We start from the raw sequence: 27196 nt of genomic DNA, 5'->3' as shown, positions 1-27196 counted from the left end.
ACTTTTGTTTAGCTAATCTGAAGGCCACATGAAGTTTGTAAGTTTGTAGCCTCTGCAGAAAGTTAGTGACCTCTTCCCACTACAAGAACTATGTGGCCTTTGTGGCAGAATTGCTATTTTTCCTAAACACTCAATTTTCTGATAATGCAGCTGACAGAGAAACATTTAGGAAATAGGAAATTTCACAAGTGGTTTTGTTGCACATGTGGCATCACATCTCAGTTCCATACTGGAACTCACTGAGCTGAGAGCTGTTCTTTCACAAATGTTTGTAAAGACTGCATGCCTAGATGCTTGATTTTATACACTTGTGGCCATGGAAGGCATTAGAACACCTGATTCCAATAATTTAGGGGAGTAGGCATATACTTCTAGCACTATAGTATTATATAAAATGTTATGGAGGATGCCTAATAAAAATGCATAGGCTCATGAAAAACAAGCTCCTCTTTGTTGCATAAAAGGTTGGTTTATTCATCTTACATACAGTAGATACAAAACATTCATTTGAAATCAAAGTGCCATTTCCCAACACAATACAAGTGTTGCTTTGTTATAGAGAAAAGTTGACAAATATTACAATGGTACTTTCAAAAATGTCATAAAAAGTTTTTATTTTTATGCAAATTCTTGTTTGGTGAAAGGGTGATTTTTTAAATTTTTTTATTTCATTTTAAACAAACAGAGCTGACAGGGTTTATAATTGCTGCTTAAAAGCAAAAAGAAACCAAGCATGTTATTAGCCCTGCTTTATTTGTATATGTTGCACTATGAGCTTTAAGGAGATACACAACCATCATAAGGCATTTGGGCCAAGCATTTCAATACTGCGACACATTGGGAAAAACAACAAATAATGAGCTTACTTCATGTCTTGTGGGTCTTTTTTTTATTGAAATGGAGAACATTAATAACTCAAAGGACTTTTCTTTTATTCAAGAGAAAATGCTGCTCTTTAAAGGGCAGGGTAAAGGATGGAGACTTATATGGTCTTCTTGTTTTCTACAAAGCAGACCAAAAAAAAGCATAAATGTCAGACAACTTGATCCTAAATTAAGAGAAAACCAGACACTATGAGAGGCCAAGCATCCCTATTGTTGACACTTTAGAGCTGCCCTCTTCCAGGACCACAAATAACAGAAGTCCAATGAAGGCTTGACTGCATTAATTTTTCTTCTTTCAAGGCCTAATTTTTCCTTAATTACCACAAATAAATTCAAACCTTAGCAAAAATAACCTACTCATAATAGGTTAAAGTCCACATCTTATCAGGTGCATCAGAGCACCACGGACCTAAAGCAAAGTGACTTCAGTTTTTCTTGCAGAGACACCATAAAGGTTTAAAGTTTCCAAAGTGCCAAAAGTCGATTAATAACAAGCAAATGATATATATAATGTGCAGAAAAATATTCAGTAATTACTGCCTCTACACATAGCTTTACACACTTTTTACGTTTTCATATTCTTGTTGATGCCGTTTTCATCTGCTCAAAAATAATACATCCATTCTCTTAAAGACACTTCAATATAATGATGAAAAAAAAGCTGTTTTGCACATGTAGTCAGATCTCTACTAGTAGCAAACACTTGTTGAAGACACTTCAAAACTCAAAAGAGATTCACAACTTTTAATGGAAACAACTCTTTGAAGCCAATATGAGTCTCACAAAGAAGCGTGGTAATCGCCACCGCACCGGTGAAACGCTGCTGCACTCCTTGCTACTCTGTCTCGGTTCGGCATGTTGGATCGCTGAGAGAGTTTGTAGCATGGCTGCTCCCGTCTTATTCAGCCACTTTTGTAGCTGCTATCACCCGTTCGCTGAATGCGAGCGGCGATCATGTCCCTGGAAACGCTCTTGCGATCTCTGGCCAGCCCCAAAAAGCACATGAGGTTGATAAAGGCAGTGGTGATGTTGATCTTGCAGCCAAACTCGCTTGTAGCATAATCAAAGGGAAATGTGTGATGGTAGTTGTGGAAGCCTTCCCCTAGGAAAAACAAACAAAAAAAATTGTACATAACATAATAGAGTTGTTTTTTAATACATTTTCTTTTTTCAAGGTTTCAAAAACTAAATCTAACAAAACTCTGAATAGATGAAATAGCATAGCAATTGCAGAGACATATTCCATATTCCCTTATCCAAATCCAAGAAAAAAAAAAAAAAACACCAAATAATCTCCTAAATGAAAGAAGTCTTTCACATCAACAGAATAACATTCCTTTGCTAGGAGTGTCCCAAAAGCACTAAAATTAGAAATCAAACCAAAGAGGGAGATGAATGGGGATAGCTAAACATTTAAAGATGTCATAGTTTTCATTTTAATCCAAAATAAATTATATTTCTTGGAGAATCTTTGATGCAAAGGGACTTTTTATAGAATCATAAGCTTTTGATATTGCAGATTCCGACACCAGGAGGTCATGGAGGTCATCTGATTTTCTATATTTTCAGTCACTTTGATTTACATCTCTCATGATAGTGTTATTAGGGTAATTCCTTGTTGTCTAAAATTCAGATCAACTAGAAAAAAAATGGTCTAAATTGGATTTTTTTTAATAAAAAAGGTTTAAAATAATATGACAAAGGGCTGTTATTGAACTGCTAACATATGTACACACCATGTGACGGATAATTTTATGCGATTTAGTGACCTATGCTAAACTAAAAGGGAGGACTGTCTTATAATGTAGTTCACAAGCCTCCCAAATCCAATTCCACCAATTATGTCACATTTAGACTATCTTAGAGTTAATCTGTGACCACCCCGACTAGGATTGCTCCAGCATGATGAGGGATAGATATGAAGTCACAGGGTTACTCAGCTTTGATGACTTTGCTTCTCTGTCAGAAGCATAAATACATTTAGAGATCCAAAGCGGACGGTCACGCAGCTGCAGATCAACCAGATCTGACAAAGTCAATGTGGTAAAGGAGGTTATATCGCCACTGTTTAGAACAATTAAAAAGAAAAAACACTGGAGATGACAAAGTCTTCAGCAGTGAAGTTTTTTTTTTTATGAAAAACCAACCCAGCAGGAACAGCTCATATAGTTTTCTGAAACAATCTTCAGTCTTTTGAAAAATCTTAATACAAAATGACCAAAATTCTAAGATTTATGGACTGAGTAAATTTAAATTCATTCTATTCATTTAATTAATGTGTGTCCCTTTTAAATTAAAACTGACAATACGTTTTCCCCATTTTAGACCATCTCATTGAAAATACCACAATAGTCTGACGCAATATTCCAATCTCAAAAGTTGTTCTTTATCATTGGTTGTGAAATTCATTAGGATTAACAATTAAATCTTGAAAACATAATTTTTTGTGTGAATGAAGTGAGATACTGAAATAAAAATGAATTTTCCCATTATTAATGGGATGAAAGGTGGCAATCCAGTACAGTTTTTGTACGACACAATGAAAATAACCTGGTTTTAACAGGTTATAAAACGATCTAAACTCGATCTTAAATATACAGAAATACACAGCCGGATATAAACAGGCTTTATCCTTTAAACAGCGACGTGGACATAATGAAAGCGCAGAGGTGAAACTCCAGCTCCACCCATTTACTTAGCTGCAGAACAAATTTTAGCAACAAGCAATGTTGGCCATAAGTCTAATATTGCTGTGTGACCATTTTGGCCCACTATACATGAATGTTGATGCATTTCACGACAGGGTCACATATTTTTACTGAGGCTTTTGTGATCATTCCCCTATAATGGGCTTTTCAGACCAATTTTGAGTCAAAAAAGCTGAAATCATGACACCCTCCACCCCCATGCCCTGAAGCATTTGTTGATGCACCGGTGCCAACGTGCTTTTGGCTTTCTATTGCAAACATGGTGCAGCCCAGCGTAGTCAAAAGCATCTACTGTCCTAGAACTGTCGCAGTTGACGCAGTGACCTTTACAAACTCAATGTGCTAGAACTTAATTCTGACAAACATTCAATACTTTTCCTGACTGCATCACAATTAACTTTAATATTTACTAATATGCAGCTTTATGTAGTTTCTCTGAGATAAGGCACCATCTATTTCTGCTTATGTTATATGTTTGGAAATTACCCTACAACTCTGCAAAAACGATCTAGAAATGAGCAAAAATGTCTTACATTAAGTGTATTTACCATTAATTTGAGCAGATAAATACGATGATCTGCCAATGAAATTAGAATTTTTACTTTTAAAATAAGACAATTAGATAATATGCACTTGATATAAGACAAGGCAATTGTTTTTTTCTTATTTTAAATGAAAGTAGCTTGTTCCATTGGCAAAGTTTCTCACTAGTCTTCTCAATCCAAGAAAAAATGCACTTATTGTAAGAAAAAAATGAATCATTTAGAATTTAATTTTTTGCAGTGACGGTAATATATCCCTTCGTATGGATGGCATCCTTCCTATCTGGCACTGTGTTGACCACCTTACTACACAGACCATTGCCTCGATACAGCCGACAATGCTTGATCAAACTCATTGTTAGCAGCACTCAGGCACAATTTGTTTGCAAAAAATGTCAATAGACTCAAAACTAAACACAGGTTTTCATTTTGGCTTAATCTCTTCAGTTCAAATTTAGACCATTTGAGAAGCCAATATAAACCAGTCTTTATCATGTGCTGATACATAAAAACCTTATATTGACAAGGAGTTTGGGGCTTTTTAATGTCCAAATCATCCAGCAAGACTGCTGCATATTTAACCTCCATAGCTGGTCCCAACCTGAGTGACTTTGAAAGACAAACCTTAAGGCACAAGATCATAACTGAAGATAAAGAGTAAATGCTCACCTATGGCACTAAGGGCCACAAATGGATTTTCCCTTGGGTTAATGGTCTTGTCATATGGCCTGTTGCCCCACATATGCGCAGCGCTGTTGACCAGCCAGGTTGCATTGAGCACCACGGTGAACCTCAGAAGTCCAGGAACAAAATAACCCACAGCCAAGGACTCCCCCCAGAAGTACCAGGGTACGACTGTGGGAACGACGAAGCAGAGCAACACTACAGAAAGCTTGTAGTACCTAAAGGGAAGCAACAAGATAATGTCAGAAGTCACAGGGTATCACGCAGTCACATTCACAGCTCAGACTGCACTGCGTTAATGTACACAGTGCATCTTTGGCAGCAACTTTTATTGCTTAAGAAAAGATCATTCTGCTGGTAGGGAGTACATAAACAAAACTTAAAATTCCTCTCACCGCCTCTGAAACATCACCACTGGATCCGCCCTCAGATCTCCCAGGTCCAACTTCCGGCCCTTTTCAATGACGTCGGGATGTTTGCGGACCAGCAGCCAACCAATGTGGGAGAAGAAGAAGCCCCGTTTAGCGTTGTGAGGGTCTGCGTCTGTCTCAGAGTACTTGTGGTGGACGCGATGGTCTCTGGCCCACTCGTAAATGTCATTCTTCACATCCAGGAAAGAGATTGTGGAAAGAGAATAAATACAAAAAATTATTCTAATTCATTTTGCTGAAATATTGAGGTTGCAACAAATATGGATTAATTCAGCTTTGGAATTTTCCATCCTTCTCTAATCTGCACATAAGAAGTCAGTTAAACCAAAAACTTTCAGCTTTTTCTTACAGCTACTTCAGCACATTTTCATCTTTTTATTTTGTTGAGCCAAACTATGCCGTGCCCCGTAAAGCCATTCATTCCCTATAATAATTTTCACATTGAGTTACATTCTTAATGTATTTTATTGGGACTATATGGGATAGACCATCTCACATTCACATTTTCTCCAAATTGTCCCCCATGTTTGTCTTTAGGCCCTTTACTTTGGTAAACCTAAATAAAATCCAAAGCACCCAATTGAATTCAGAAGTAACCTAACTAGTTAACAGAACATATGTATGTAATTTAATCTCATTACAATACAACCATGTCATGAAGGTGTGAAAAACCTTTAGTCACTGAACAAACAGCATTATGAAGACTAATGCCCCCTTCTGAAACTGATGCGTGCAGAGTTCGGACTAAGCTTGGATCAGTGGGCCTTGCCAAGCTCTTACGACCATTTACACATCACGCTAGCACGGTTCTTTGCCTCTGATCGACGGTCAACGATACTAAAGCTCTCAAGGCAGGAATTACACAAACAAAAATGGCGGCGCCTATAACATTCAGGAACTTATGTGCCTGGATAGCTTCTTCCTCCCAAATTTCAATGACAGCCTTGGTCTCGGCATCATCCCAAGTCGCACCACGCTCTTTTGATGCCATTTATTGTTAATAGGCTGAGAAGAAGTTTGTGTTGTGAACAAGTGAAGAGATCTGTGAATTATAAAGCCTGACATGGCGAAAAAACCCGCAGAATGAGTCAGCTGACTGTAAATAGGAGATGATGCAGGCTGCTCATGCACTATTTATTATCAGAGAACCGAGCCACAGATGAACCATGCCAAACCTACTGTTGAACTACAGTTCAGATGCGTTCCATTTACACTCCCCAGTTATCTTAATTACCGTGCCCGGACTGTTTTAGGCACAATTTTAAAACGGTAGTGTAAATGGGGCTTAAGAAAGAGCGAATAGATCAGATTGAAGGGTAGAGGTTTAAAGCTGAATATACCAACTGTTCAGAACATCATTTAAAACAGGTAACTTACAAAGGCATGGCCATCCAACAAAACAAACAGGCTAGGGAAGAAGAGCTTTAATCAAAGAAGATAAAAAGGGATGCATTCTAAATCTGGAGGAGATGCAGAAATGAATAGTTCAGGTGGGAGAAGGTATTGATAGGATGGCTATTAGAAGTGTGCTCCATAAATGTGGCCCCTACGGAGGGGAGTGGCAAGAAAGTTAGTATTGAACAAGAGCTGCAAGAAGTTCTGCGAAAGGTTTGTGGCAAATCATTTAGGAGAAACCCCAAACATGTGGACGGAAGAGATTTGTTCAGTAAATATCAAACGTTTCTGGATCAGATAGAAAAGACTGTGTGTAAAGAAGCTGAGAGGGCCAGAAAAACTGATAAGAGTGGATGGGGAGTTTAATGGGGCTGGTTACAGAGAAATCATGAAAGAAAACTGGTTAGAAGCTGCAAAAGGTGGAGGTTCAACCTTAAGCACAGGATAAAAAATAAATACAGAAAGAGTTTTAATAGAATGTTGTAGAGCAAAAGCACATCAGAATAACCAAGTCAAAGTTCAGACATACATGCAACCAAACGTCTGAGCAACACCTGAACATTGTCATTGTAGATGCCTTTCAATCCCCCCTGATTTAGCTCATTCCATTTTGAAAAAGATTAACTTCTAAATCAGTCTATGGATTTAAAATGTGACCAACCAAGCTCAGCTGTCCTTCCAATTCATTATTATCTTGTATTGTTCTCTCATAATAAAAATCCAATAAACTACCGTACATTAAAGCTGTTGGCTGCAGTTTGACAAAAGGAGAAACGTTTTAGAGTGCAAAACACTGCAGCTAGGTTCTGTGTTTACATGTTTGGGTGTTTTACCTGAAATGCCATAGAGTTGCCAAGAGCCAGGAAGACTCTCAGGGGGAAAGAAGCCTTATAGGACCTGTGGCTCCATAATCTGTGCGCACCAGCAGTCACACCGAGGGCACTGATCATGTAGCAAACTGCAGCTGGAAGAAAATGAGACATGCCTTACAGGGACCTGTCAGCGCTACATTAACATGCATTTAAACCCATGAGATCAGGGTCACTGGGACATCATGTTCTTTTCCATAACCCTCTGACTCTTGTGCCCGTTTGGAGAAATGTTGGGAGTGTGCAGGTCAGCCCTCACACTTTAGCTGTTCTAAAACTGCTGAATGCATTTCTCTGTCAGGCCTAGACAGAACCAGCCAGAATCTGAGACCCAGGGCCTGACTGGCAACAAGCATTCTGTTGTGGTGCTGTGAGCCTCACAATGGGATGTCTTTAGGGGGAGTGATTGTGCTTTGTCTTCCACTGTGAAATAATATGCAGCTACGCCTCGGAAACAGAGCAAAACGTCTGCAGAGCCAAAGTAGAAACAAGGTAGAGATTGTTTAGGGACATGAGTCACGCCACAACGGTCCACATATATATAGGTCACAACTTCCTGCCTCTCAGCAAACTGTTTAGACAACAGTCATTTAAATATTTCTATTTTGGGGACATTTTGTGAAAAGCGGGGGGGGGGGGCTCAGCTGTTACAGGAAATTTGAAAGAATGCATTTGGGGTTGGGCAGTTTAGACCCCTTCTATTCTCCAACCTACCTTGATCAACTTTCATATAAGTTAGGGGGAAGAGCCACCATTGCAGTTTTCAAATGTCATTACGGTCAAAGCAAAAGTAATGGAACACATTGCTAAATAAGGTAGAAAAACTCAAAGCCAATTTAAGGTCCAAATTTAAGGGTTTCACCCCTAAGACACTTACATACAGATTCATCCTTAATCTGGCAGAGACTAAAGCATTTTTGGGAATGTTTTTTGGGGCCAGTTGGATCAAAAAACTTGGTCAGTCAGTCATGGAGGTATGGCTTAGCAGATATTTACTGCTGCTGCTTTAGGGCTGTGTGCTACAAAGAAAACATGCAATCCCCTCTGTCAGTAGTTGCAGCATCATGCTGTGCAGAGGCTCTCTTTTACCATTTATAAAGGAAGCTTTAAAGAGTTTGTAGGATTATGGCTGGAGTTAAATAAAGTACAATCCTGTTAAAAAAAAAGTGTTAAAACCTGCAGATAAATACTCAGGAGGTTCAGCTTCCAGCAGGACAGTGGCCCTAAATCATGGATGTCAAACTAGTCCTACTTTTACATGTCTTCAAGGTCCAACAAACTTGACTTGACTACCTCCTCAGTCCAGAGCCCTGAAATCGACCTAATTATTTGTTTTAGGTCTATTAAAGGTATAGTGGAGGATGTTCTTTTTACGGGTGGATTGTCTAAATATGCGGTTCTCCTAATTGTCAATCATTTTGGAGATATGTTTAGGCAAGGTCGTTCTACATGCTCGTCCTATTTTCACTTACCGGAGGTGAGTCTGACATGGTGGAAAAAGTGCAAACCTTCTTTTGGAAAGTTAGCTTGTATGAGGATGCAAACAGCAATTTTTAAACAGAGCGTGCAAAAGGAAATATGGGCTTGTGCATGCTTTAGTAGGCATTTAATAGATATTCCCTCTCCGGAGCGGGTACAGGGTTGTGTAAGTTTTTTGTTTTTTTTAATGGAGAGGGTGGGTCTTTTAGAAAAAAAACTCCATTAGACCTTTAAAGCAGAATTTCATCTACAAGATGCAGGACATTCGGCCCCCCAAGGACTGGATTTTCAAATCTCTGCCTTAGACACATGGCCTGATCTAAAATGGAAGGGTTTAAATTCAAGAGACATCCGTGCTAGAATGGTCCAGTCCAAACATAAATCTAATTAAGACTCTACAAATGTCACCAGCCAGTCATGTTTCAGAATAGATTGTTCTGAAGATGCATTACACAGTAAATGTTGCAGTTAAAGTAACACTTTGAGAGTACATTTGGTCCACTCTGAATTAGTGTGGGACTAAATGTACTCTCAAAGTGTTACTTTAACACTGTAACATTTACTGTGTAATGTCTCATGGACATGGGATACAAATAAAGGAAACATAATTGTTGCTCCAGAGGAAAACTGTGTGAAACTACTAACAAGTGCAAAAATGCACTCTGGTTAAGCGTAATGGACAGTCTACTTCTGAGGTTCCCAAGTAACATAAAATGGGCATTTTTGGTGCCCATTGAAAATCTGCAATCTAATTCTTTTCTGCACAAATCCAAAAACAACAGATATCCATGTCCAGTAATCAAACCACTGGTCCTAAGACAGGAGCTTTATTAAATTTCAACCCTTATTTAAGCTATATAATTTCAAACATTTTAATATCCTTCATAAAATATCAATTTCTATGCCTCCTTTCTCATTTTTCCCCTGTTTAAATATGAATCTAAGGAAAAAGTCCTCAGATTCAATACTGGCTTGTGTTTTAGGTGTGCCCACCCCTTAATTTTATGCTTATTTAAAAAAAAAAAAAACGAATTTCCCCTGAAAAACAGCTGAGCTACTGTGATATTTAGAGAAGCACAGGTGGTTATATACAATTGAGAACAAATTGGGTTTTAAATCTAACCGTTATCTAAAGATAAAATCCATTTCAGTAATATTATATAAATATCTGAGGGTAGGTTGAAAACCTTTATAGAGGCCCTTCCAGTGAAATGAGGCCAGAGTGACTCATTCTCCATTATTCCCACAGGCTTGATCCCCCCCAGCAGCAGCAGCAGCAGCAGCATGATGCACATCAGCACATTCTGTTTAAACTAAACACTTACTCCATCCCAGAGTTAACCACGATGCGGAAGGGATGAGAAGCAGTCCATAAAGCGCTCCAATGTGCAGTAAACTCATCATGATGATATTTCTCCACACCAGGATCCTCGCTGGCTTCTTCCCCTCCTTTTCTCTATAGGTGTCGTCAAAAACATCGTCCACGGTCGATGTTTCCGCCATGGCGCCTCCGTTCTGCTGCTTTTCAGCGCGGTGATGAACGTCGCTTTCGGTCATGTTTCTGCAGAGAGGAAGCACAGAGCGAGCAGAACAAGAGGATGGTGTTCAGTTTTTATGCTCTGCGCACGGCGTGATGCGGGCAGACAGACAGACGGACAGACAGAGGAAGAAGCGCCTGGCAGCTGAGCTCCTGCAGCGCCACAGCTGGACTGACACATTGCCGGTTTATTATATATATATATATTGTTTGTCAATCGCTTATAATTTCTAAATAAATGTTGCATCATTCAGTGCTGCTCATATTACTAATGTTGTTGTAGTTTCCCTATGCGTCAACTTTACAGATTTCTGTTCAGCAGTTATGTAATTTACGGCTGTGACGCAAACAGCCGCCATATTTGACACACCTTGAGGATGCGAGGATCCACCCACCTTCCCCCTGGATTAAAGCTTCCTTTGGTCTTTCCCGTTAGGTAGAGTGTTCGTGTTTGGTTATTGTTTTTCTAACCTTATAAAGATCAATCTACATCTACCTCATTTGAATAGGATTTGCCTTTTTTCTTTCCTGTTTGAAAAGTGGGTCAGTGTGTCACATAACACACCTTCACAAAGCAACAGGAACAGGTAGTCTACTTCAACTTTTCTCTGATTCATGAGGATCAACTAGAAACAGAATATATATATATATATATATATATATATATATATATATATATATATATATATATATATATATATATTAGTACATTTCTCCACTGTGAGATCAAATAAAGTCAGTTAATCAATATGCACATATTTCTAGTATTCCCACTCTCCTGAAATTAACAAGAATTTTAACAATCCAAGTAATCCAAACAATAAAATAAAACCAAATACTCCATATGAAAAATAACACATTAATAGTAGATATAGCCTGAAAACAAAGGGGTATGTGCAAACAGGTATAAAAGGTGGAGAAATGAGCTCAACCTATCATTTAAATAAACAGCAGATGATTTGATGCCAACTGATGCAGCACTGAAATGTTTCTGAATTAGTAAAGTATTGCACAAACTAGAATGACTTGCAAGTGTAAAGAAATCGTGACAAAAAATATCTCACTGCTGTAGAAAAAAATAAAATAAAAGCAATTGTTACAGCTAGTGTGGGCATAAAATGGAAGTGAAGGGCCCAACCAGGTAAGAACTCTGACTGAAGTCAGATGAAAGGATCAAAAGTAGGATCTGCATAACTACAGTGGCCTCAGCATTCACTGGGCAACACTAAAGTGCAAGCAGAAGAGGAAACTGTGGTTTAAGTTAAAAATACTGAGAGAATATAATTGCATCAGATGGGGCTACAGTTGAATTTTGTGAATGTTGTTGCAAATACCATGTTTAGAGGGAATAGTCTGATGCATCCAGCAAAGGAAAACTAACTGGTTTCAGAGAAAGAAAGTAGAAGTGTAGGAATAGCTCAATGAAACAACAGACTTGAATCCAATTGACAATCTTTGAAAAAAAAAAAAAAAAACTCAAGTGCATAGAAAAAAATCCCCATAACCTAAAATGTAAATGTAAGATTGTTATGTTTTCTGAAATGTTCAGTGTTGGATTATGCTCTAGCTTGAACTAAAAAAGAATTTTTTTTTAAGGTTTTTAACATTTATTTCTCACCAAAGGTGTTCATATTTGAGGAAAGTTCTGTATGCATGTAACTAAAACTATTTGATAAAAAGGATCCACAGAGAAAAATCAAAGATTAAGACACATTGCTGAACATTTATGTTTTGTGTTTAAAAGCAAACCTCATTATTCCCCCAAAAACATTATATAGTCAGACCCAGCAGGCAACAAATACACAACGAGCAAAAAAACAACAAAGAAAAAACATTTGTACTGCAACTACTTCATTAATACAAGAGTTTTCCTTTAGACAAATGCATTTGCAAAAAATTAAGACTTAAACTTTCTTGAGGTAACTTACTGTTTGTGCTTCCTGTGCAGTTAGCTGCTCAGATCAGATGAAGGCAGCAATAAAAGATGCGGCGCTGCTCTTGTTTTAAAGCAGAATATTGCTGAGGAAATATGTCACAAGTTATGAACATCCCATTGGCTGTTTTCTTAACCAATGTTTAACTTTCTTTTTCTCCACCTGAAACTTTACATAACCCATAGCTGTTACCCAATCTTCCCTAGGATCTCTGATTTTGCTGGGATTAATCATTGCAAGAGGTTTCAAACAAAGGTCTTCAATTTCACACCGTGAGGTCATCCAGCTATGAAAACTCTGTTTTAGGTCAGCGTGATATAACTGAGTTTTTTTTTATCACCGGTCACAGATCACTTTTGCTTTTTGAATAGAAAGCTCTGTAGCAGTAGTGTCGTTTTGATGGGAAACGTTTAATTAAAATGTTTGTCGCTGTGAAAAACAGGCTAGTTTGGAGCACTCAGTGAAACCTCCAGCTGGACCTAAAATGGTGTAAAAGCAAAGAATTACATCACTAAATGCTAACCCTGATGAAGGGTCACTAGGCTGGTATTTATTGTTAACCTTTACTCTGCCAGTGCTGATACAATCTCTAAAATATCCCTCTCCTGTCCTGTCCTTTTCTCTTCTGCTGACATGACGGGTGAACAAGAAACCCCCACACCTCAAAGGCTACTTTAGTGCAAAACATGACCTCACACAACCGATGGTAACCTCTGGTGAACACATACCGCCATCCTACAGTACATTCCCAATGTCCTGACCTCCTATGAACTGGAATAAAAAGTGGGACAGACTCCTAGTCATTATGAATCAGATTATTTAGGTCAGTCTTGTGACTGAAGGAATCTTGAGAAGAGACAATAGCACCCCCTACTGCATAAAGTGGGTACTTTCTCTTTAAAGCAGATTTGAATCTGCATTTTGTTCCCTTGATTTATCATTTATGTTGCATTCATGACTTTAGCAGCCATATATGATCTGTTTTGGCTTTTTCTTTTTGTTTTATTAGTGTTATTGCCAGTTGCAGAGCTTTTCTGTCACCAAACTCATTTTGTGCACTTCAGTGGCAGGTCAATGTTTCTTCTTATTAGATAAAATCCATGCCTTTTTAATCACATATGTTAAACAAAAGGGAAAAAAGTAATGTATAGTATATTGAAAAAAAAATTATTAAACTCAAATATTTCCCTCTTAAAAACCTTTAAAAAAAAAAGAATCCTTTCAAAAGAAACGGCAAATATTTACAATATGGTTTGGCACAATTTACAAGACATCCGTGCTACTTTCACAGCTTTTGTTTAACCGCTGCATAGTTGCAGGTTAACTTCTGTATTCACAGCATTGGTGTGAAGACTGTAACAACTGTTGGTTATTGTACCCAACGAAACAGCCTTATAAAATCATCTTTCTATTGAACCTACCATTCATTACACTTCAGCTTTATGTTTTAAAGAAGTTAAATTTGTTCAACTAGTTACTTAGGTTGGACGATGATGCCAAGAAAAACAAAACTTGACTGTTTCACATGTTTATTTCAAAACGTAGGAGTACATTTCCTTTATACTTTCCTGTTGATTGATGGTCAGCCTCATTTTAACGGTTCATTTGAAAAGTGGGCTGAGAGAATTTGAAGAATAAAACTACACGCTGGAAACTTGTGGATTTGATCCCTTCAAGTTTCCTTTGATTTCTTGAAGTTTTGGGCTGTTGGGTGGAAGAAATAGAAAATGAAATAAATATTATTTGGCTTTTTTTGACATTTACTTTAAAACTAAATCAATATGCAAACATAATGTGTTCATTAAATACATAAATAATATAAAGCATCTTTATATCATTACAGAGTTGTGAAAACAAATTAAAAAGAAACCCATCTGTAAGTACAAATCCATCTGTCATTGTCTTGCAGCTGTAATTAGCTCCATCCAGGCTAGTTAGACAGGAATAATAAAATGAAAAATCCAGCTACCTCTCAAACAGAAGCACTAGTTCACAATGAGGAGTGTGTGGGAACATGTCAACCGGCACAGCAAGAGTTGGAGTAAAGGCCGGACCTGTAAGCTTCTTTTCTTGGTCAGGAGCACAGCAAAGCTCCCTAAAGTTCCTCATAGCCTCTCCGTCCGGTTTACAGGAGACGTACACCAGTCTGCGGATGGCGGGTTGATTTCTCAGCGCTCTGACCACTCTGGGGTGGAGGCCGGCTCGAGACGGATTCACCACAGCTGTAACAACTCCAGGTGCAGAACTTAACTGAGTCATAAGAGCGGGAAGGACCACCTCTGCTTTACCGGGGAGAAACTCGCAGCTTCCGACATTATTGAGAGCGGCGTTGTGCTTGGCATCTCTCACCGCCTGCTCTATAAGCTCAATTCCGATCACCCTGTCCACTCTGGGGGAAGCGATGATGCCGATGGCACCTGTGCCGCAGCAGATGTCAAGCAGAGTCCCACCGGGTTTGGATTGGGCAGCTCCTTCCTTCCTGACGGGGACACACAGGTCTCTGACTGTGTCATACAGCACCTGAGCAGCTGTCCGGTTCACCTGGAAAAAGGCGTCAGCAGATATGCGGAACTGGAAACCGAGCACCTGTAACACAGATCATACGAAAAACAGACATAGGTCAGATCTAACATGACTTGTCTTCACTGTTAGTTCAACAACTCAAATAAGAAAATTATTTTTATTTGTTGGGTCAAAAACAAACTAATCTAAACACAGAGAATCTTAAGTTTTCCTCAGGCCAAAAATTTCAGTTGTACTTCTGTCATCTAGATGAAGGAATAATATCATAAAAGCAAAAGATGCAAGCATTTGATGAATAAAAGTGTGGCTTAAATCTATTGGCTCATTTATTCTAAAAACAACATCTGTGCTATAAATCAAACATCAGGAAGGGTAACATTCACTATGCTGCCAATCAGATATAACAATTTGTATTTGATCAGCATCTAAAATGTAGCTGCAGCTTTTATTGATGATCTTGTGGACCCAACGATGCAAATCCTGTTGACGACGATAACCAGACCTGGACTTTGACTGAATGTGCTAAGAGCTGGACCGTATCAGTAAACCTGCTACTGCAATACTATGGCTCTTTTTTGTGTGGTTTTATTTTCTATTTTATTTTTTTAGAGAGGATATAGTTTTAATATAAATTCAGATAATAGATTAAAAAAAAGAATCAGTATTCCCAACTTGCAAAAAAACAAACATTAAAACCAATAGATTTATGGCTGGAGAGGTTTTCCCTTCTGTCAGAACTTAAGCTCTGTTGGAAACAGTAAAAATGTCATTAAATAAGTAAATCTAAATGTAATGTTTCTATGTGTTATTTTAGCTTTTTGATTTCTGCTTCTCAGGTCTTAGGACTTTAAGAGGCTCTGTGGCTTAACTGTTACACTTAGAAACGTCAACGTGAACAGAAAGAGAAATTTAAATTTTTAAGCATATTTAATTAGTTATTTAATTTAAATATATGGTTGAGAAGCCAAAAATGAGATTTTTTTTTAATTAAAGGTTTTCAAAGCCTGATTACACAGGGATTAAATATGCCTGGTTTAAAGCTATTTTTAACCACTGACTGACATCATCTGGACTTAGAGCTTGGACAATAAATCAACTATAAAGATTTTCTCAAAGAGATAATAATAATAACTGTGATAGAGGGTTTACATTCAGAGTTTATCTTTACACACAGCATATGAGGCAGGATTTAGCGCATTTTAGCATCCTTACATGAGGGAGAAGAGAATTGCAAGCAATGGTAAACTTTATTTGCTTTGTTTTATGCTTTTCCTGAAAGTATTTTTGCATAGTTAAACGGTAAAACAAGCAGTTCTTCACAGAACGCCAAAAGAAATTGTGTGTTTAGTTCAGGCGTCACCAACGTGGTGCCCGCAGGCACCAAGGGGCCCTCAGGGGTCTCATGTCGTGCCCACAGCATCTTTATTCTGTTGCCCTTCTTTTTTAAATCATTTATAGAGCATTTCATCATTTCAATGATGCAGAGTATTTAACCATGTTTAGAGATTTTAAAATGACAATATCATAAAGAAAATTAGGAATTAAAAGAAACAAAAATATATTTATTATGTATGAAGCTAAAGTAAACGCTGACCCCTTTCTTTCCTTCCTTCCTTTTCACCCAATAAAAATATATTTACTAGTATGAAGTTAAGGTGAACGCTGACTCCTCCAGTTCATAGGTCCATTTGGTATCCTCTCCTATGACTCAGTACAGATTAAAAGCATCGGCCTTAAATTGGTTGGGGACATCTGGTTTAGTTCATGGCAGTTTTTTGGAAACAAATCTAATTGGTTAATTGTCTGTTAAATTTTTCCATCAGCTTGTATTAATAAATATTTTTGTCCATCTTTTTTAAAGTAGATTCTTATCTATTTGTAATAATTATAGAAAATTATTTGGTCTATTAGCCCAATCTATAGGTGGACAGTATTTCATAGCAGCTAACTTATAACACTTGATTTAGTTTAGGGGCTAAAGCACCGTAAAATAGGAATACAAGAGGATGCTGTAGTTTTCACAGAAATAATGAGAAACCTTGAGTTGTTATGCTTCCACTTTACCAATATGGTAGCAGCCATTCAAAATGGCCCTTCCTAGTCAAACGCCAGCCAGATGGCAGCTTACTTCCCTCTGTCTCCCAGCAAAATTCCCTCCAACTTCCAGCCGCTGCAGTCATCCCTTCTTACACATTTTTTTTTTTTTACCTTTCACTAAATTACATGGTCTGACCAGGAGATGATGCTTCTCTTTAGATCTTAATGTTCACAGATCATGACAGAAAGAAAATCTTAGCACAAATATTAATGTTTAAAAATCTGAATTTGTTACTGTTCACAAGGGTGTGCCACAAGGATCTGTTTTGGGCCCCCTCTTAGTTATCTTGTACATCAACAATGTTAAACAAAATTTATCTGATGCTAATATGCATTTTTATGCTGATGATACCATTATTTATTGCTTTGGGTCATCTCTTGTAGGATATTTATTCCCTACAGAAAGCCTTTGTTACAGTATGAATGTAATAATATTAAATTATTTCTTAATGCTGACAAAAAAGTTAATGTTTTCAAATCATAGGAAGGTGCCTCAAACCCTTCCAGTAGTGTCCACTCTGGAAGGGAATGTCACTGAGGTGGCACATGAATATAAATTCCTTGGAATTGGAATTGATGACTCCCTCACCTTCAAATCCTTTACTGATAAACTTGTTAAGAAATTAAAAGTTAAACTGGGCTTCCTCTTTCATAATAAGACATGTTTTTCTTTTCAAGTAAAAAAGCGCCTCATCTCTGCCAAGTTTTTATCGGTCTTAGATTATGGTGACTTTTTTAATAAGAATGCTACTTCTTCATGTCGGACTTGAAATGTTGGACTCTGTTTACCATGCTTCATTAAGGTTCATCACAAACTGTAAAGGCATGACACGTCACTGTGACCTTTACCCTCAGGTGGGATGGCCTTCCCTCTCTATGAGAAGGCAGTGTCATTGGTACACTTTTATTTCCAAGACCCTTCTTGGATTACTGCCCTCTTACATTTGAACCTTACTTACACAGAAAAGCACGGCTTCTTATGCCCTGAGATCCAACGATCAGCTGTTGCTCACTGCTCCTTTTGCCCGCACAGAGCTAGGGAAGAAAGCCTTTTGCAAACAGCTCCTTGTGCGTGGAACTTTTTTACAAAGAAACTGGAAGTTGACTGAGTTTTTATCTTTAAATGCTTTTATTATGGTAATTAATTTATCTTTAAATGCTTTAAGTTAAAAGTGAAAGAATTTGAAGCAGCCTCGATGATATGTAATTGTTTTACTTGATATGATTTTATTTTATTTAATGTATCTCTGTTTCTTAATTTAACTTGGCTGCCTCTTGACCAGGACTCCCTTAAAAAAGAGGTTTTTAATCTCAATGGGATTTTTTCCCCTGGTTAAATAAAGGTTAAATTAAGAAAAAAAATGTAAGGGACCGGCCAAGGATCCATCAAGGAAAGTGGGGAAATTTTGAATGGCTACAACTGTATGCGTCTCTGATTTGATCTCTCACATAAAATCTGGACATGAACATATTTTAGTTGGTAGTTTTAAACGTGAAAACGAGTAAAAGTTCAAATGCTATATGAATACTTTTGTAAAGGCATTGCTGGGAGCTGTAAATATGCCATCCGGTCCAGATTCTGTGTGAGTCCAGCATGTCTCACCTCCTCATAGATGTATGGCTGACCATAGAGGAGCTGATAGGGGGATTCTTCATGTGTGCAGCGAGTCATCCTGCTCTCCTGGAAGAACAGGGAGTCCAGCTGACACACTGATCCAGGACCTTGAGTAAAATAGGCCACCAGCTCGGCCTTGTGGACAGCCACCTCCTCTGCAGTCATCATCTGTGGGTGGAAGTACACTATAGCCATGGTCTGTCCCTGAGCATTGGTCCTCACAGTGATCTCTCTCCAGTGGCCCCCAGTGTGGAACAGCAAGCAGGGCTCCAGAGAGGAGAGGCGGATGAAGTCCTGGTAATATCTGGCTACCATCGTGTGCTTCTCTGGCATGTTGAGCAGGTGATCTGCCTTCACGCAGACAATGTTCCCCTGTCTGCCCGTACCCACGTACAATCCAACCGTTTTTGGATCTCCATCAACTCCTATATTGACAGAAAATGTGGATTTGTTGCGGTATCCATCCCTGACTGGTGAGGGCAGGACAGGCAGGACAGGAAAGCTGAGTTTAGCTGCTGCAGGCGGTGGGAAATCTGACCTGAGATCAGCTAAAAGGGAGCCTGACAGTTGAGACAGGATCCTCTGCTGGTTGATTAGTTTGAGCTCCAGCTGCTCCTCATAGCTCAGCCTCCAGAGCGGGGTAACCGCATCGGCCAGCCTCTCCTCCCAGGACACACCGTCGGTCCAGGCTGCTTTCTTTGGACGTTTCCGTGACCCCGCTCTCCCAGAGGTCGGACTGTTAGTGGAGAACAGCAGACATGTCGTTCTCATATAAAATAGATGTCGCTTAACAGACATAACTGACCTGCCGCATGTGGCTGTTAAACACATATTTCCTAAACACTTCTGCTTTAAACTGAGTTAATACAGAGAAACGGTCCTTTGCTTAAGGATCCACTTCCTTTGAAAACATTTTTCGCGGGTCAGTCAGCTTCTTGGTACTCATATAGCCGTCATCATATTCTTCTATGGTGCTTTATAGCAGTTTACAAACTATTACCGCCACCAACTCTATTATCACCACCTAGTGGACCGGAGCATAAAAGCAATCACGAGTGAAAAAGGGACCAACACAAATGGTTTACCTTTATACCTTTACCTATATAACTTCACTGTGATTTAGGATAAACATTGTTGTATATAAATAGATACCAATGAACTGAGGTATTTCATAAAGTTATTTTAATTTTATATTTTTCTTTAAAATGTACGTTTAGGATAAATAATTTGATTTAGGATAAATATTTTTGTGTATAAATAAATACCAATGAACTGAGGTATTTCATAAAGTTATTTTGATTTCAGTTATATTTTTCTTTAAAATTTACAAATATTATATTTATTAAACCCAAACTGTGCTGCTCTGGACATCACAATAACCTTATGGTATATAAATTAATCTTTCCAACGAGAAAAAAAAAACAGTAACAGCAAGGGAAGGAACCACAATTTTTAAATTCCTTTTATTTATTAAGTTTCTGCTAAGACAGTTTTTTTTTTTTTTTTTTTTTTTTTTTTTTTTTTTTTAGATTGCTTATAATGAACACTCTTAACACTATTTAACAATGTTTAAACTTTCGAAATTACTATCACTTCAGACCATATCTAACATTTAAAATATTTGTAAACTGTTAGCATGATACATGTTTTGGCAGTTTAAACACCATTTCTGTTATATATATATATATATATATATATATATATATATATATATATATATTTATTATTTTTTTTTGGTCTCTGTTGCAAATTCAGAAAAAGCTTTATTGCCAAGTACCTTTTTACAAATGCAATTTATTTGATTTGGTTAAAGAAAAAAAAACATGCAATATTGAATAGACAAATGCAAGCTCTTTAGGAATGTTATAAGAAAATGGAAAAATAGTAAAACTTTTTGCAGAAACCAATCAATATAGCAGATATTAAAAGATAATACAATAACAAAAATATAAACCATTTTATACAGTGCTTATGACAGAGGCATATACTAATCATCTTTTATTCTTTCAAAAAAATCTTGATAGTTTAGAAAAATATACATTTTAAATTTTAATTATCTTAAGTAGAAATGTATGTACTGTTTCTTAGACTCTATTGTATCTCAGTATTGGTTTGCATACCTGAATAAGTACTTAACATGGGGCCATTTATCTAACTTTTGGAGCTCATTTCCTTTCATAAGGGCCATGTGGGACTTGTTCATACATTCTGAGAGGGTAACGGTGCACTTAACAGTTCCCATAACAGAGCAAAGTGAAATATTTGAGTGATACTTTGAGAAGTAATCTTGGACATTCCTTTGTCCAGTAACCACTGGACAAAGGATGCGAAAAAGGAATACAATCTCGAAATAAAGCTTTTAAATCTTTAAAAAGGAATCACTGTTTTCAAAATCTTATTGATTATAAAAAAAGTTCAAGCAAATGTAAGAAGAGCCATAAAAAGTGCAAAGAAACAATACTGGAAGAATTTATGTTGATCAGTAGGAAGGGAGACAGACATTGGTAAAATATGGGGGATGATAAAAGGAATAAACGGAATAAAAAGAGAGCATGATTACCCAGTCTTAAATTATGGACAAACTATAGCAGTGATAGATGAGGAGAAAGCAGAGATGCTGGGTATAATTTTAATAACAATTCACAGCTCAAATAGTATTAATGAAGAAGGGAAAAAAAACAGAGAGGAAGAATGACGAGTTACAACAAGAAGAAGATTCTAATGACTTATTAAACAAATCTTTTACAATCATAGAACTAAAACATGCTCTCCATAAAACCAAGATGTCAGCACCAGGAAACGATCAGATTTGTTACGTAATGACAAACCAACTCAGTGAAAATTCAAAGGATGTATTACTAGAACTATATAATAAAGTACGGGAGAATGTGAAACTGCCACAGAGCTGGAAGGAGGCTGTGGTGGTGCCAATTCACAAACCAGGAAAAGATTCTATAAACCCAGCAAATTACAGACCGATCGCTTTAACATCAAACATATGCTAGATAATGGAGAAAATGAATGAAAGGTTAACATACTATATGGGGGAAAAAAGGATATATAGTCAAATACCAAAGTGGTTTTAGGAAAGGAAGAAATACAATGGATCCAGCTGTATGTTTAGATCATGAAATTAGAAAGGCACAAGTAAACAAAGACAGTGTATGGGGTGTCTTCTTTGACATAGAGAAGGCATACGATATGATGTAGAGAGAAGGACTGTTAATTAGACTGTCTCAATTAGGTATCAAAGGACTAATATATAGATGGATTTTTTACAAGGGAGATTAATACAAGTTAGAATAGGGAAGAATTACTCAAGGAAATATATTATAGAGAATGGAACATGTCACGGGAGCATAATAGGTCAGTTATTCTTCTCCATATTGATAAATGATGTTTTCAGGGAAATAGGGAGTGGGATGGGGTTTTTATTTTTTGCGGCTGACTGGGCAATTTGGAAGAGGGGAAGTAATCTGAAATGTATTGTAAGGAAACTAAAAGATGCTATTACAAAAATAGAGGAGTGGTCATATAAATGGGGCTTTAAATTCTCTGTAGTTTTCTGATGTAAAACTAAAGTTGTATAATCAAGAATTAGAAAGAGTAAAACTATTTCAGTTTTGGGGGTTATGGTTTGAAGAGGAAGAGAAGAAACAATTACATCAAGACTTAGATTTGGGCACCAAGGATTAAAGAGTACTTTAACACAGGTATGTTTGAATAGTATTCACACATGAATACTGTGAACAACAAGAAACAATTGAACATGTTATGGTACACTGTAAGAAGTATGAAAGAAAAAGGAGGGAATTGGTTCAAATTCTTATAAATGAGAGAATAAACTTTAGTTTAATAGAAATCCTTAGAAAGAACTCAAGAGATAAGTGTTATGTAATTGTTTTTCGTTATCTTAGATTAATCAGTGTAATTGAGAGGGTTTAAATCTTATTTTGGTTTTGTTGGTTTTTGTTTTGTTGATTTAGTTTTGTTCAGTATAAGTAGGTAGTAGCCGTTCAGATCCACACTCCATACCAGTTGGTGATGGTAATGCGCCATTTCGTTGCGTGCCAACCGCCAATAAAATCCCATAAAGAAGAAGAAGAAGAAGAAGAAGAAGAAGAAGAAGTGACGCAAGTTTTGTGAGACAGAGGGTGGAACGCGTCATCTCTTTGCGTCCCGGGGCAAGTAGTAAACATTTCCGCTGTGTCGCGATGGACTCAAACAAGGACGAAGCCGAACGATGCATTAAAATAGCACTAAATGCAATCAGTAATAATCAGTTAGACAAAGCCAGGAAGTTTCTGGAGAAGGCTCAGCGTTTGTTTCCGACAGATAAGGCCAAAAGTAAGTCGAATACACGTCTTTTTTTAGCTGTAAGGTAGAGGGCCAGAGCGATAAGACGGTACAAGCTAAAGTTAGCATAGCCGTTATTAATACCAACACGTTAAAGGTGTACTCGTAGCGTTTTTAAACTGTTAGCAACGGTTTATTACAACGTTTTTTTTTATTGTTAGGAACCTTTAACGCGATGTACTTACTCAATTGTTGCGTTGAAGTTCTTTTTAGCCCTTACGATGCTAAATGTTAATGTGTCGGATTAGCCGGTTTTAAAAACAACTTATAACGAAAGCATTTTCTGTTATGTGTCCCTTTTGCAGACTTGTTGGAGTCATTGGCGCAGAATGGAAAGCCTCCTGATGAGAACGGTACTGCTGTAAACGGAGATGGACCCGGGTTGAGGCATCGCGGTGAGAAAAACGGAGCTAATGTGTCTCAGGGCCCCACAGACTCAGACAAGTCGTACACAGCAGAGCAGCTGGAGGCGGTCAAAAAGTGAGAGCCCAATGATTAGCTTTTCTGTTACTTTCTGATATGATGTATTATCTGACAAGTGATCAAATGTAAACACAGATGCCAGCAAATGTGTTTTTGTGTGTGTGTGTGTGTTTTAATGCATATCATCTGATTCGTTTAGGCATTTAACAACATTTCCCAAACAGCTGTTTGAATCACAATTTTTATCTGAATTGATTGTGACACAACATAATTACTCTTCACCCAAGTCAATCAGGTGGAACTCTTTACTTAAAAAGAGATTATGTACGTTTTTACAGAGAAATTGACTAAAACATTGTTTGATGAGTAGACTGACACCTCATTACTTCATGCGTTTGTAAGCCTGCAGCCAATTTTCTTTAACCCTTTATAGGGCACTCAGTGAAATACTTTATAAATCAAAATTTCTAGCCAATACTGTCATCGGAATCCAGGACAAGACATTATTACATTTGTAACCTTAAAAAAATATGGATATTTTGATGGTAAAAATTTATGTCAATGTAATAACAAGAAACGCAGACTTGCCCGAATGTATTAAGAAAAATAACAAAAGTGCTTCTATAAGAGATTCATGAAAAACACTCTTAGAGTGAAAGAAACACATTTTCTTTGGTACAGCATAGCCTTAGAGGCATTAATGCCGATACTGGCTCTTACATTTTTTAGTGTATAGACCTATATATAATTGTTAACTAGACTTATTGACTTTTTAACTTTTCAATTAGCTTTTTACCTTTTTTTCTTGACTATATATCACTCAAGGGCTCATCTAATTGGTCAAATGCCAAAATAAAATGTATAGCCATGTAGCAGTGTCTTTGCTTAATGGCTGGATATAGATCTTGTGCTTCTAGACCTCACTGAGGAACAGGGGGACTCCATTTGTAAGGGGTATGCAAGTGATCAAAATGCTAACTTGCCCTATAGAGGTTTAATTTACTTCGGGTTGGAATTATAAACACTGTTCAGCAAATGTGGCGTCAAGTACTTCCATGTTAAATCAGAATCAGAAATACTTTAATAATCCCAGAGGGAAATTACTTTTGTTATACGCCCCAGTTACAGTTTAAACGGGTCTGACATTGAAAACAATCAAAGCGTAATATTCAAGGTGGATTCTTTTTATACTCAGAAGCGACCGGTGTAGGTACCCGATTTGCCCGGGTGGTTGGATCTGCTCGGGGCCCTTCCCCTTCTTATGACGACACCATGTGACAACTCCACTTGGACAAACTGTATTGCAGCAGTTTCTTAAGAATCAGATCTCTTTTGGACTCTCAACATATTATTACCTATACTTGCTATGATTTTACATTTCATCTGTGATCTAAAGTAGTCAAAAGTAGAAAATAATCATTGTCGGTCTTGAAGGAAGATACTGCGTTCTAAGACAGACTGAGCTCTGACCTTAACCAAGGTGACAAAATAAGTATCAGCTTATTTTTATTCTTTTTATTAAGATCCGACGGCAGGGGCGGAAAAATTATACATCTGAAAAAATAGCTTTCTTAGAGATTTTAAACAAAAAAAAGCATGAGTTATTCTACTTGTAGAAAATGAACCGTTGTTGTTGACACAAAGTTAAAAGTAGTGTAGCTTAATAAGGCTGACTGACCAAACTACAATAGGCTAACCTGTTAGCTACTGAGCACAGGTAGCCGCAGCACTAACCAGCTCTCCCTCTTATATACCATGGTCTTGCAGTTACTTTTTTTCACCATAAACAGATTTTTTTTTTTCAGCTTCGTTATTAATCAGGCAAAACTTCATCGTTCATTAGACATGCTAACACTACAGATGCTCTCGACTCAACACAGCACAGGCATTATCATTGCCTGTGCAACCACAATGTTTTAAGTCATGTGGCAACATTCGGCCAATCATATAGCACAACGTCACTGGCATGTGCATAGCCTGAGCAGATCTGACAACCCAAGCAGATCTGGTACCTATGCTGGGATCCACATAAGTTGAATGAGCAGAAGAGTGTTGCAGTGCCAGTAGCATTAGAAAACTCTGTAATGCCTTTTTAAATGGAATATTAGGAGAGGAAAACTGATATGGTGGAATTTAGACCTTACACAAGTTGGAGGCCTTGATCCAAAAACTGAAAACGCTATATATCGACCTTAATGTGGCAATTGCTCTTTTATGAATGGTCTGCCTCTGCCCAACAACAAGTGGAAATAGAAACTTTATTTAACATGCTGTACTTTTATCTACCTTTTCCAGCACGTCATTTTACATGTTGTTGTTTTTTTTTTCGGGTTTTTATCCATGTTGTGTTTGAATTGTTCACCTTGTTGCCATTAAGCAGTATGCCACCCTCTAGGGGGGTTTCCTACTGCCATTCTTAGCGGCTGAACGTTAATATAAAGAGTTTTTAAGGTTTGTGGTAAAAACAGCAATTTGAATATACAACTGAATATTTCCGTCGGCAGGTTTTAACATTATTAGTTTATTTGGATAGTTCTTTAAAAAAAATTTAGCGCAGAAATAATGATCAGAGCTCGCTCTCTTTTCCTTCTATATAACGATCCATTCTTCCAGCTTTTGTTTTTTCTTAAAGATACTAATGAGTATTTTTCTCAGAAATTGTCTAGATTCATCTACGAGGACATAATTGATCAATGACATTCTTACACTTATGGTTCCCCAAACAAAAAAAACAAATTAAAATCCATAAACTCCACTGGCCGTGGTGGTGGCTACAAATCATTAGCCAATGCCCTTTGCCTACTGTTCAAAGTGGATTGGCTACTTGTTTGTCAATTAAATATTTTGGGTATGTGCCACCAGAATGTTATTTATGTAGGCTCCAAGCGTAACTCATAGACTGTTTGGCTAGCTGTCCGCCATTATGCAGAAGCACAAAGAAGTTTTTCTACGCTTTTTTGCAACTGCAGCTTTCTCTTTTTAGCTATTTGTTCACTCTTTCGTGTAAAGCGTTGTTGTAACATCCCCATCACTATAGTTGGTCTGGCTGTTTTGTCTCTGACTCTTGCATGTTTGAAAACACATATCCAAGGTGCTCAATGGAAATGTCATCCATTTCTTACAGCCTTTTGTGTTTTTGTTTTTTTTGTTTTGTAATTTAATTCAGGATTAAGAGCTGTAAAGATTATTACCAAATTCTGGGAGTGGAAAAATCAGCTTCTGAGGAGGACCTTAAAAAGGCCTACAGAAAGCTGGCTCTTAAATTTCACCCAGATAAAAACCACGCACCTGGAGCCACAGAGGCTTTCAAAGGTAAGTATGTACCTTCAAGTCTCCCCTGTTATGTCTCTGAGCTTGCCGTAACTAAACCTCTCCCTGTGTCTTTCAGCCATCGGTAATGCCTACGCTGTTCTAAGTAACGCAGAGAAACGGAGACAATACGACCAGTATGGAGAGGAGCGAACGCAACCAAGTAGACACAGACACCATCACGATTTTGAAGCCGATATCTCTCCAGAGGACCTTTTTAACATGTTCTTCGGTGGTGGCTTCCCAACAAGTGGGTGGAGGCAACATGACACATGAACACAAACTACTCTGCTTTAAAATTTAATGTTTCGTTAGATCCTTTCAAGGAACAATTTCCTGGGGTATTTGAATGTATAGTTTTTAGGCCTCCATTAGGGCTTCAACTACAAATTATTTTGCAAATCGATTAA

General features: G+C 37.6%; 3 protein-coding genes across 4 annotated transcripts in view; 1 reads left to right on the top strand and 2 right to left on the bottom strand.

The window, feature by feature from the left end:
- Window positions 1-471: 471 nt before the first annotated feature.
- On the bottom strand, window positions 472-12530 carry LOC107098787 (acyl-CoA desaturase-like). 2 transcript variants are annotated; one of them, XM_015396741.1, is made up of 6 exons: window positions 12458-12530; window positions 10318-10553; window positions 7478-7608; window positions 5214-5419; window positions 4804-5036; window positions 472-1986 (listed from the first exon to the last, which is right to left on the bottom strand). In XM_015396741.1, the coding sequence occupies exons 2-6, from the start codon at window positions 10547-10549 to the stop codon at window positions 1787-1789; spliced, it is 1002 nt and encodes a 333-aa protein (XP_015252227.1). In that variant the 5' UTR covers window positions 10550-10553; window positions 12458-12530; the 3' UTR covers window positions 472-1786. The 2 variants fall into 2 exon arrangements, with proteins under 2 accessions (XP_015252227.1, XP_015252154.1); XM_015396668.1 differs by lacking the exon at window positions 12458-12530 and having other exon boundaries at window positions 10318-10666.
- A 1466-nt stretch (window positions 12531-13996) lies between these two features.
- Window positions 13997-19644, bottom strand: trmt2b (tRNA methyltransferase 2 homolog B). Its single transcript, XM_015396556.1, has 2 exons — window positions 18687-19644; window positions 13997-15049 (listed from the first exon to the last, which is right to left on the bottom strand). The coding sequence occupies exons 1-2, from the start codon at window positions 19527-19529 to the stop codon at window positions 14429-14431; spliced, it is 1464 nt and encodes a 487-aa protein (XP_015252042.1). The 5' UTR covers window positions 19530-19644; the 3' UTR covers window positions 13997-14428.
- Window positions 19645-22872: 3228 nt separating this feature from the next.
- LOC107100328 (dnaJ homolog subfamily B member 12-like) overlaps window positions 22873-27196 on the top strand; it is a 10178-nt gene continuing 5854 nt past the window's right edge. The window contains exons 1-4 of the mRNA XM_015398814.1: window positions 22873-23045; window positions 23360-23534; window positions 26644-26789; window positions 26866-27036. Coding sequence (XP_015254300.1) covers window positions 22913-23045; window positions 23360-23534; window positions 26644-26789; window positions 26866-27036 — 625 coding nt within the window. The 5' untranslated portion in view covers window positions 22873-22912. The remainder of the gene's footprint in view (window positions 23046-23359; window positions 23535-26643; window positions 26790-26865; window positions 27037-27196) is intronic.

The sequence above is a fragment of the Cyprinodon variegatus genome, unplaced genomic scaffold (genome assembly GCF_000732505.1).
Source record: "Cyprinodon variegatus isolate N-32 unplaced genomic scaffold, C_variegatus-1.0 Scaffold1, whole genome shotgun sequence".
Taxonomy (NCBI): Eukaryota; Metazoa; Chordata; class Actinopteri; order Cyprinodontiformes; family Cyprinodontidae; genus Cyprinodon; species Cyprinodon variegatus.
This window is presented reverse-complemented; position numbering and strand designations above follow the sequence as displayed.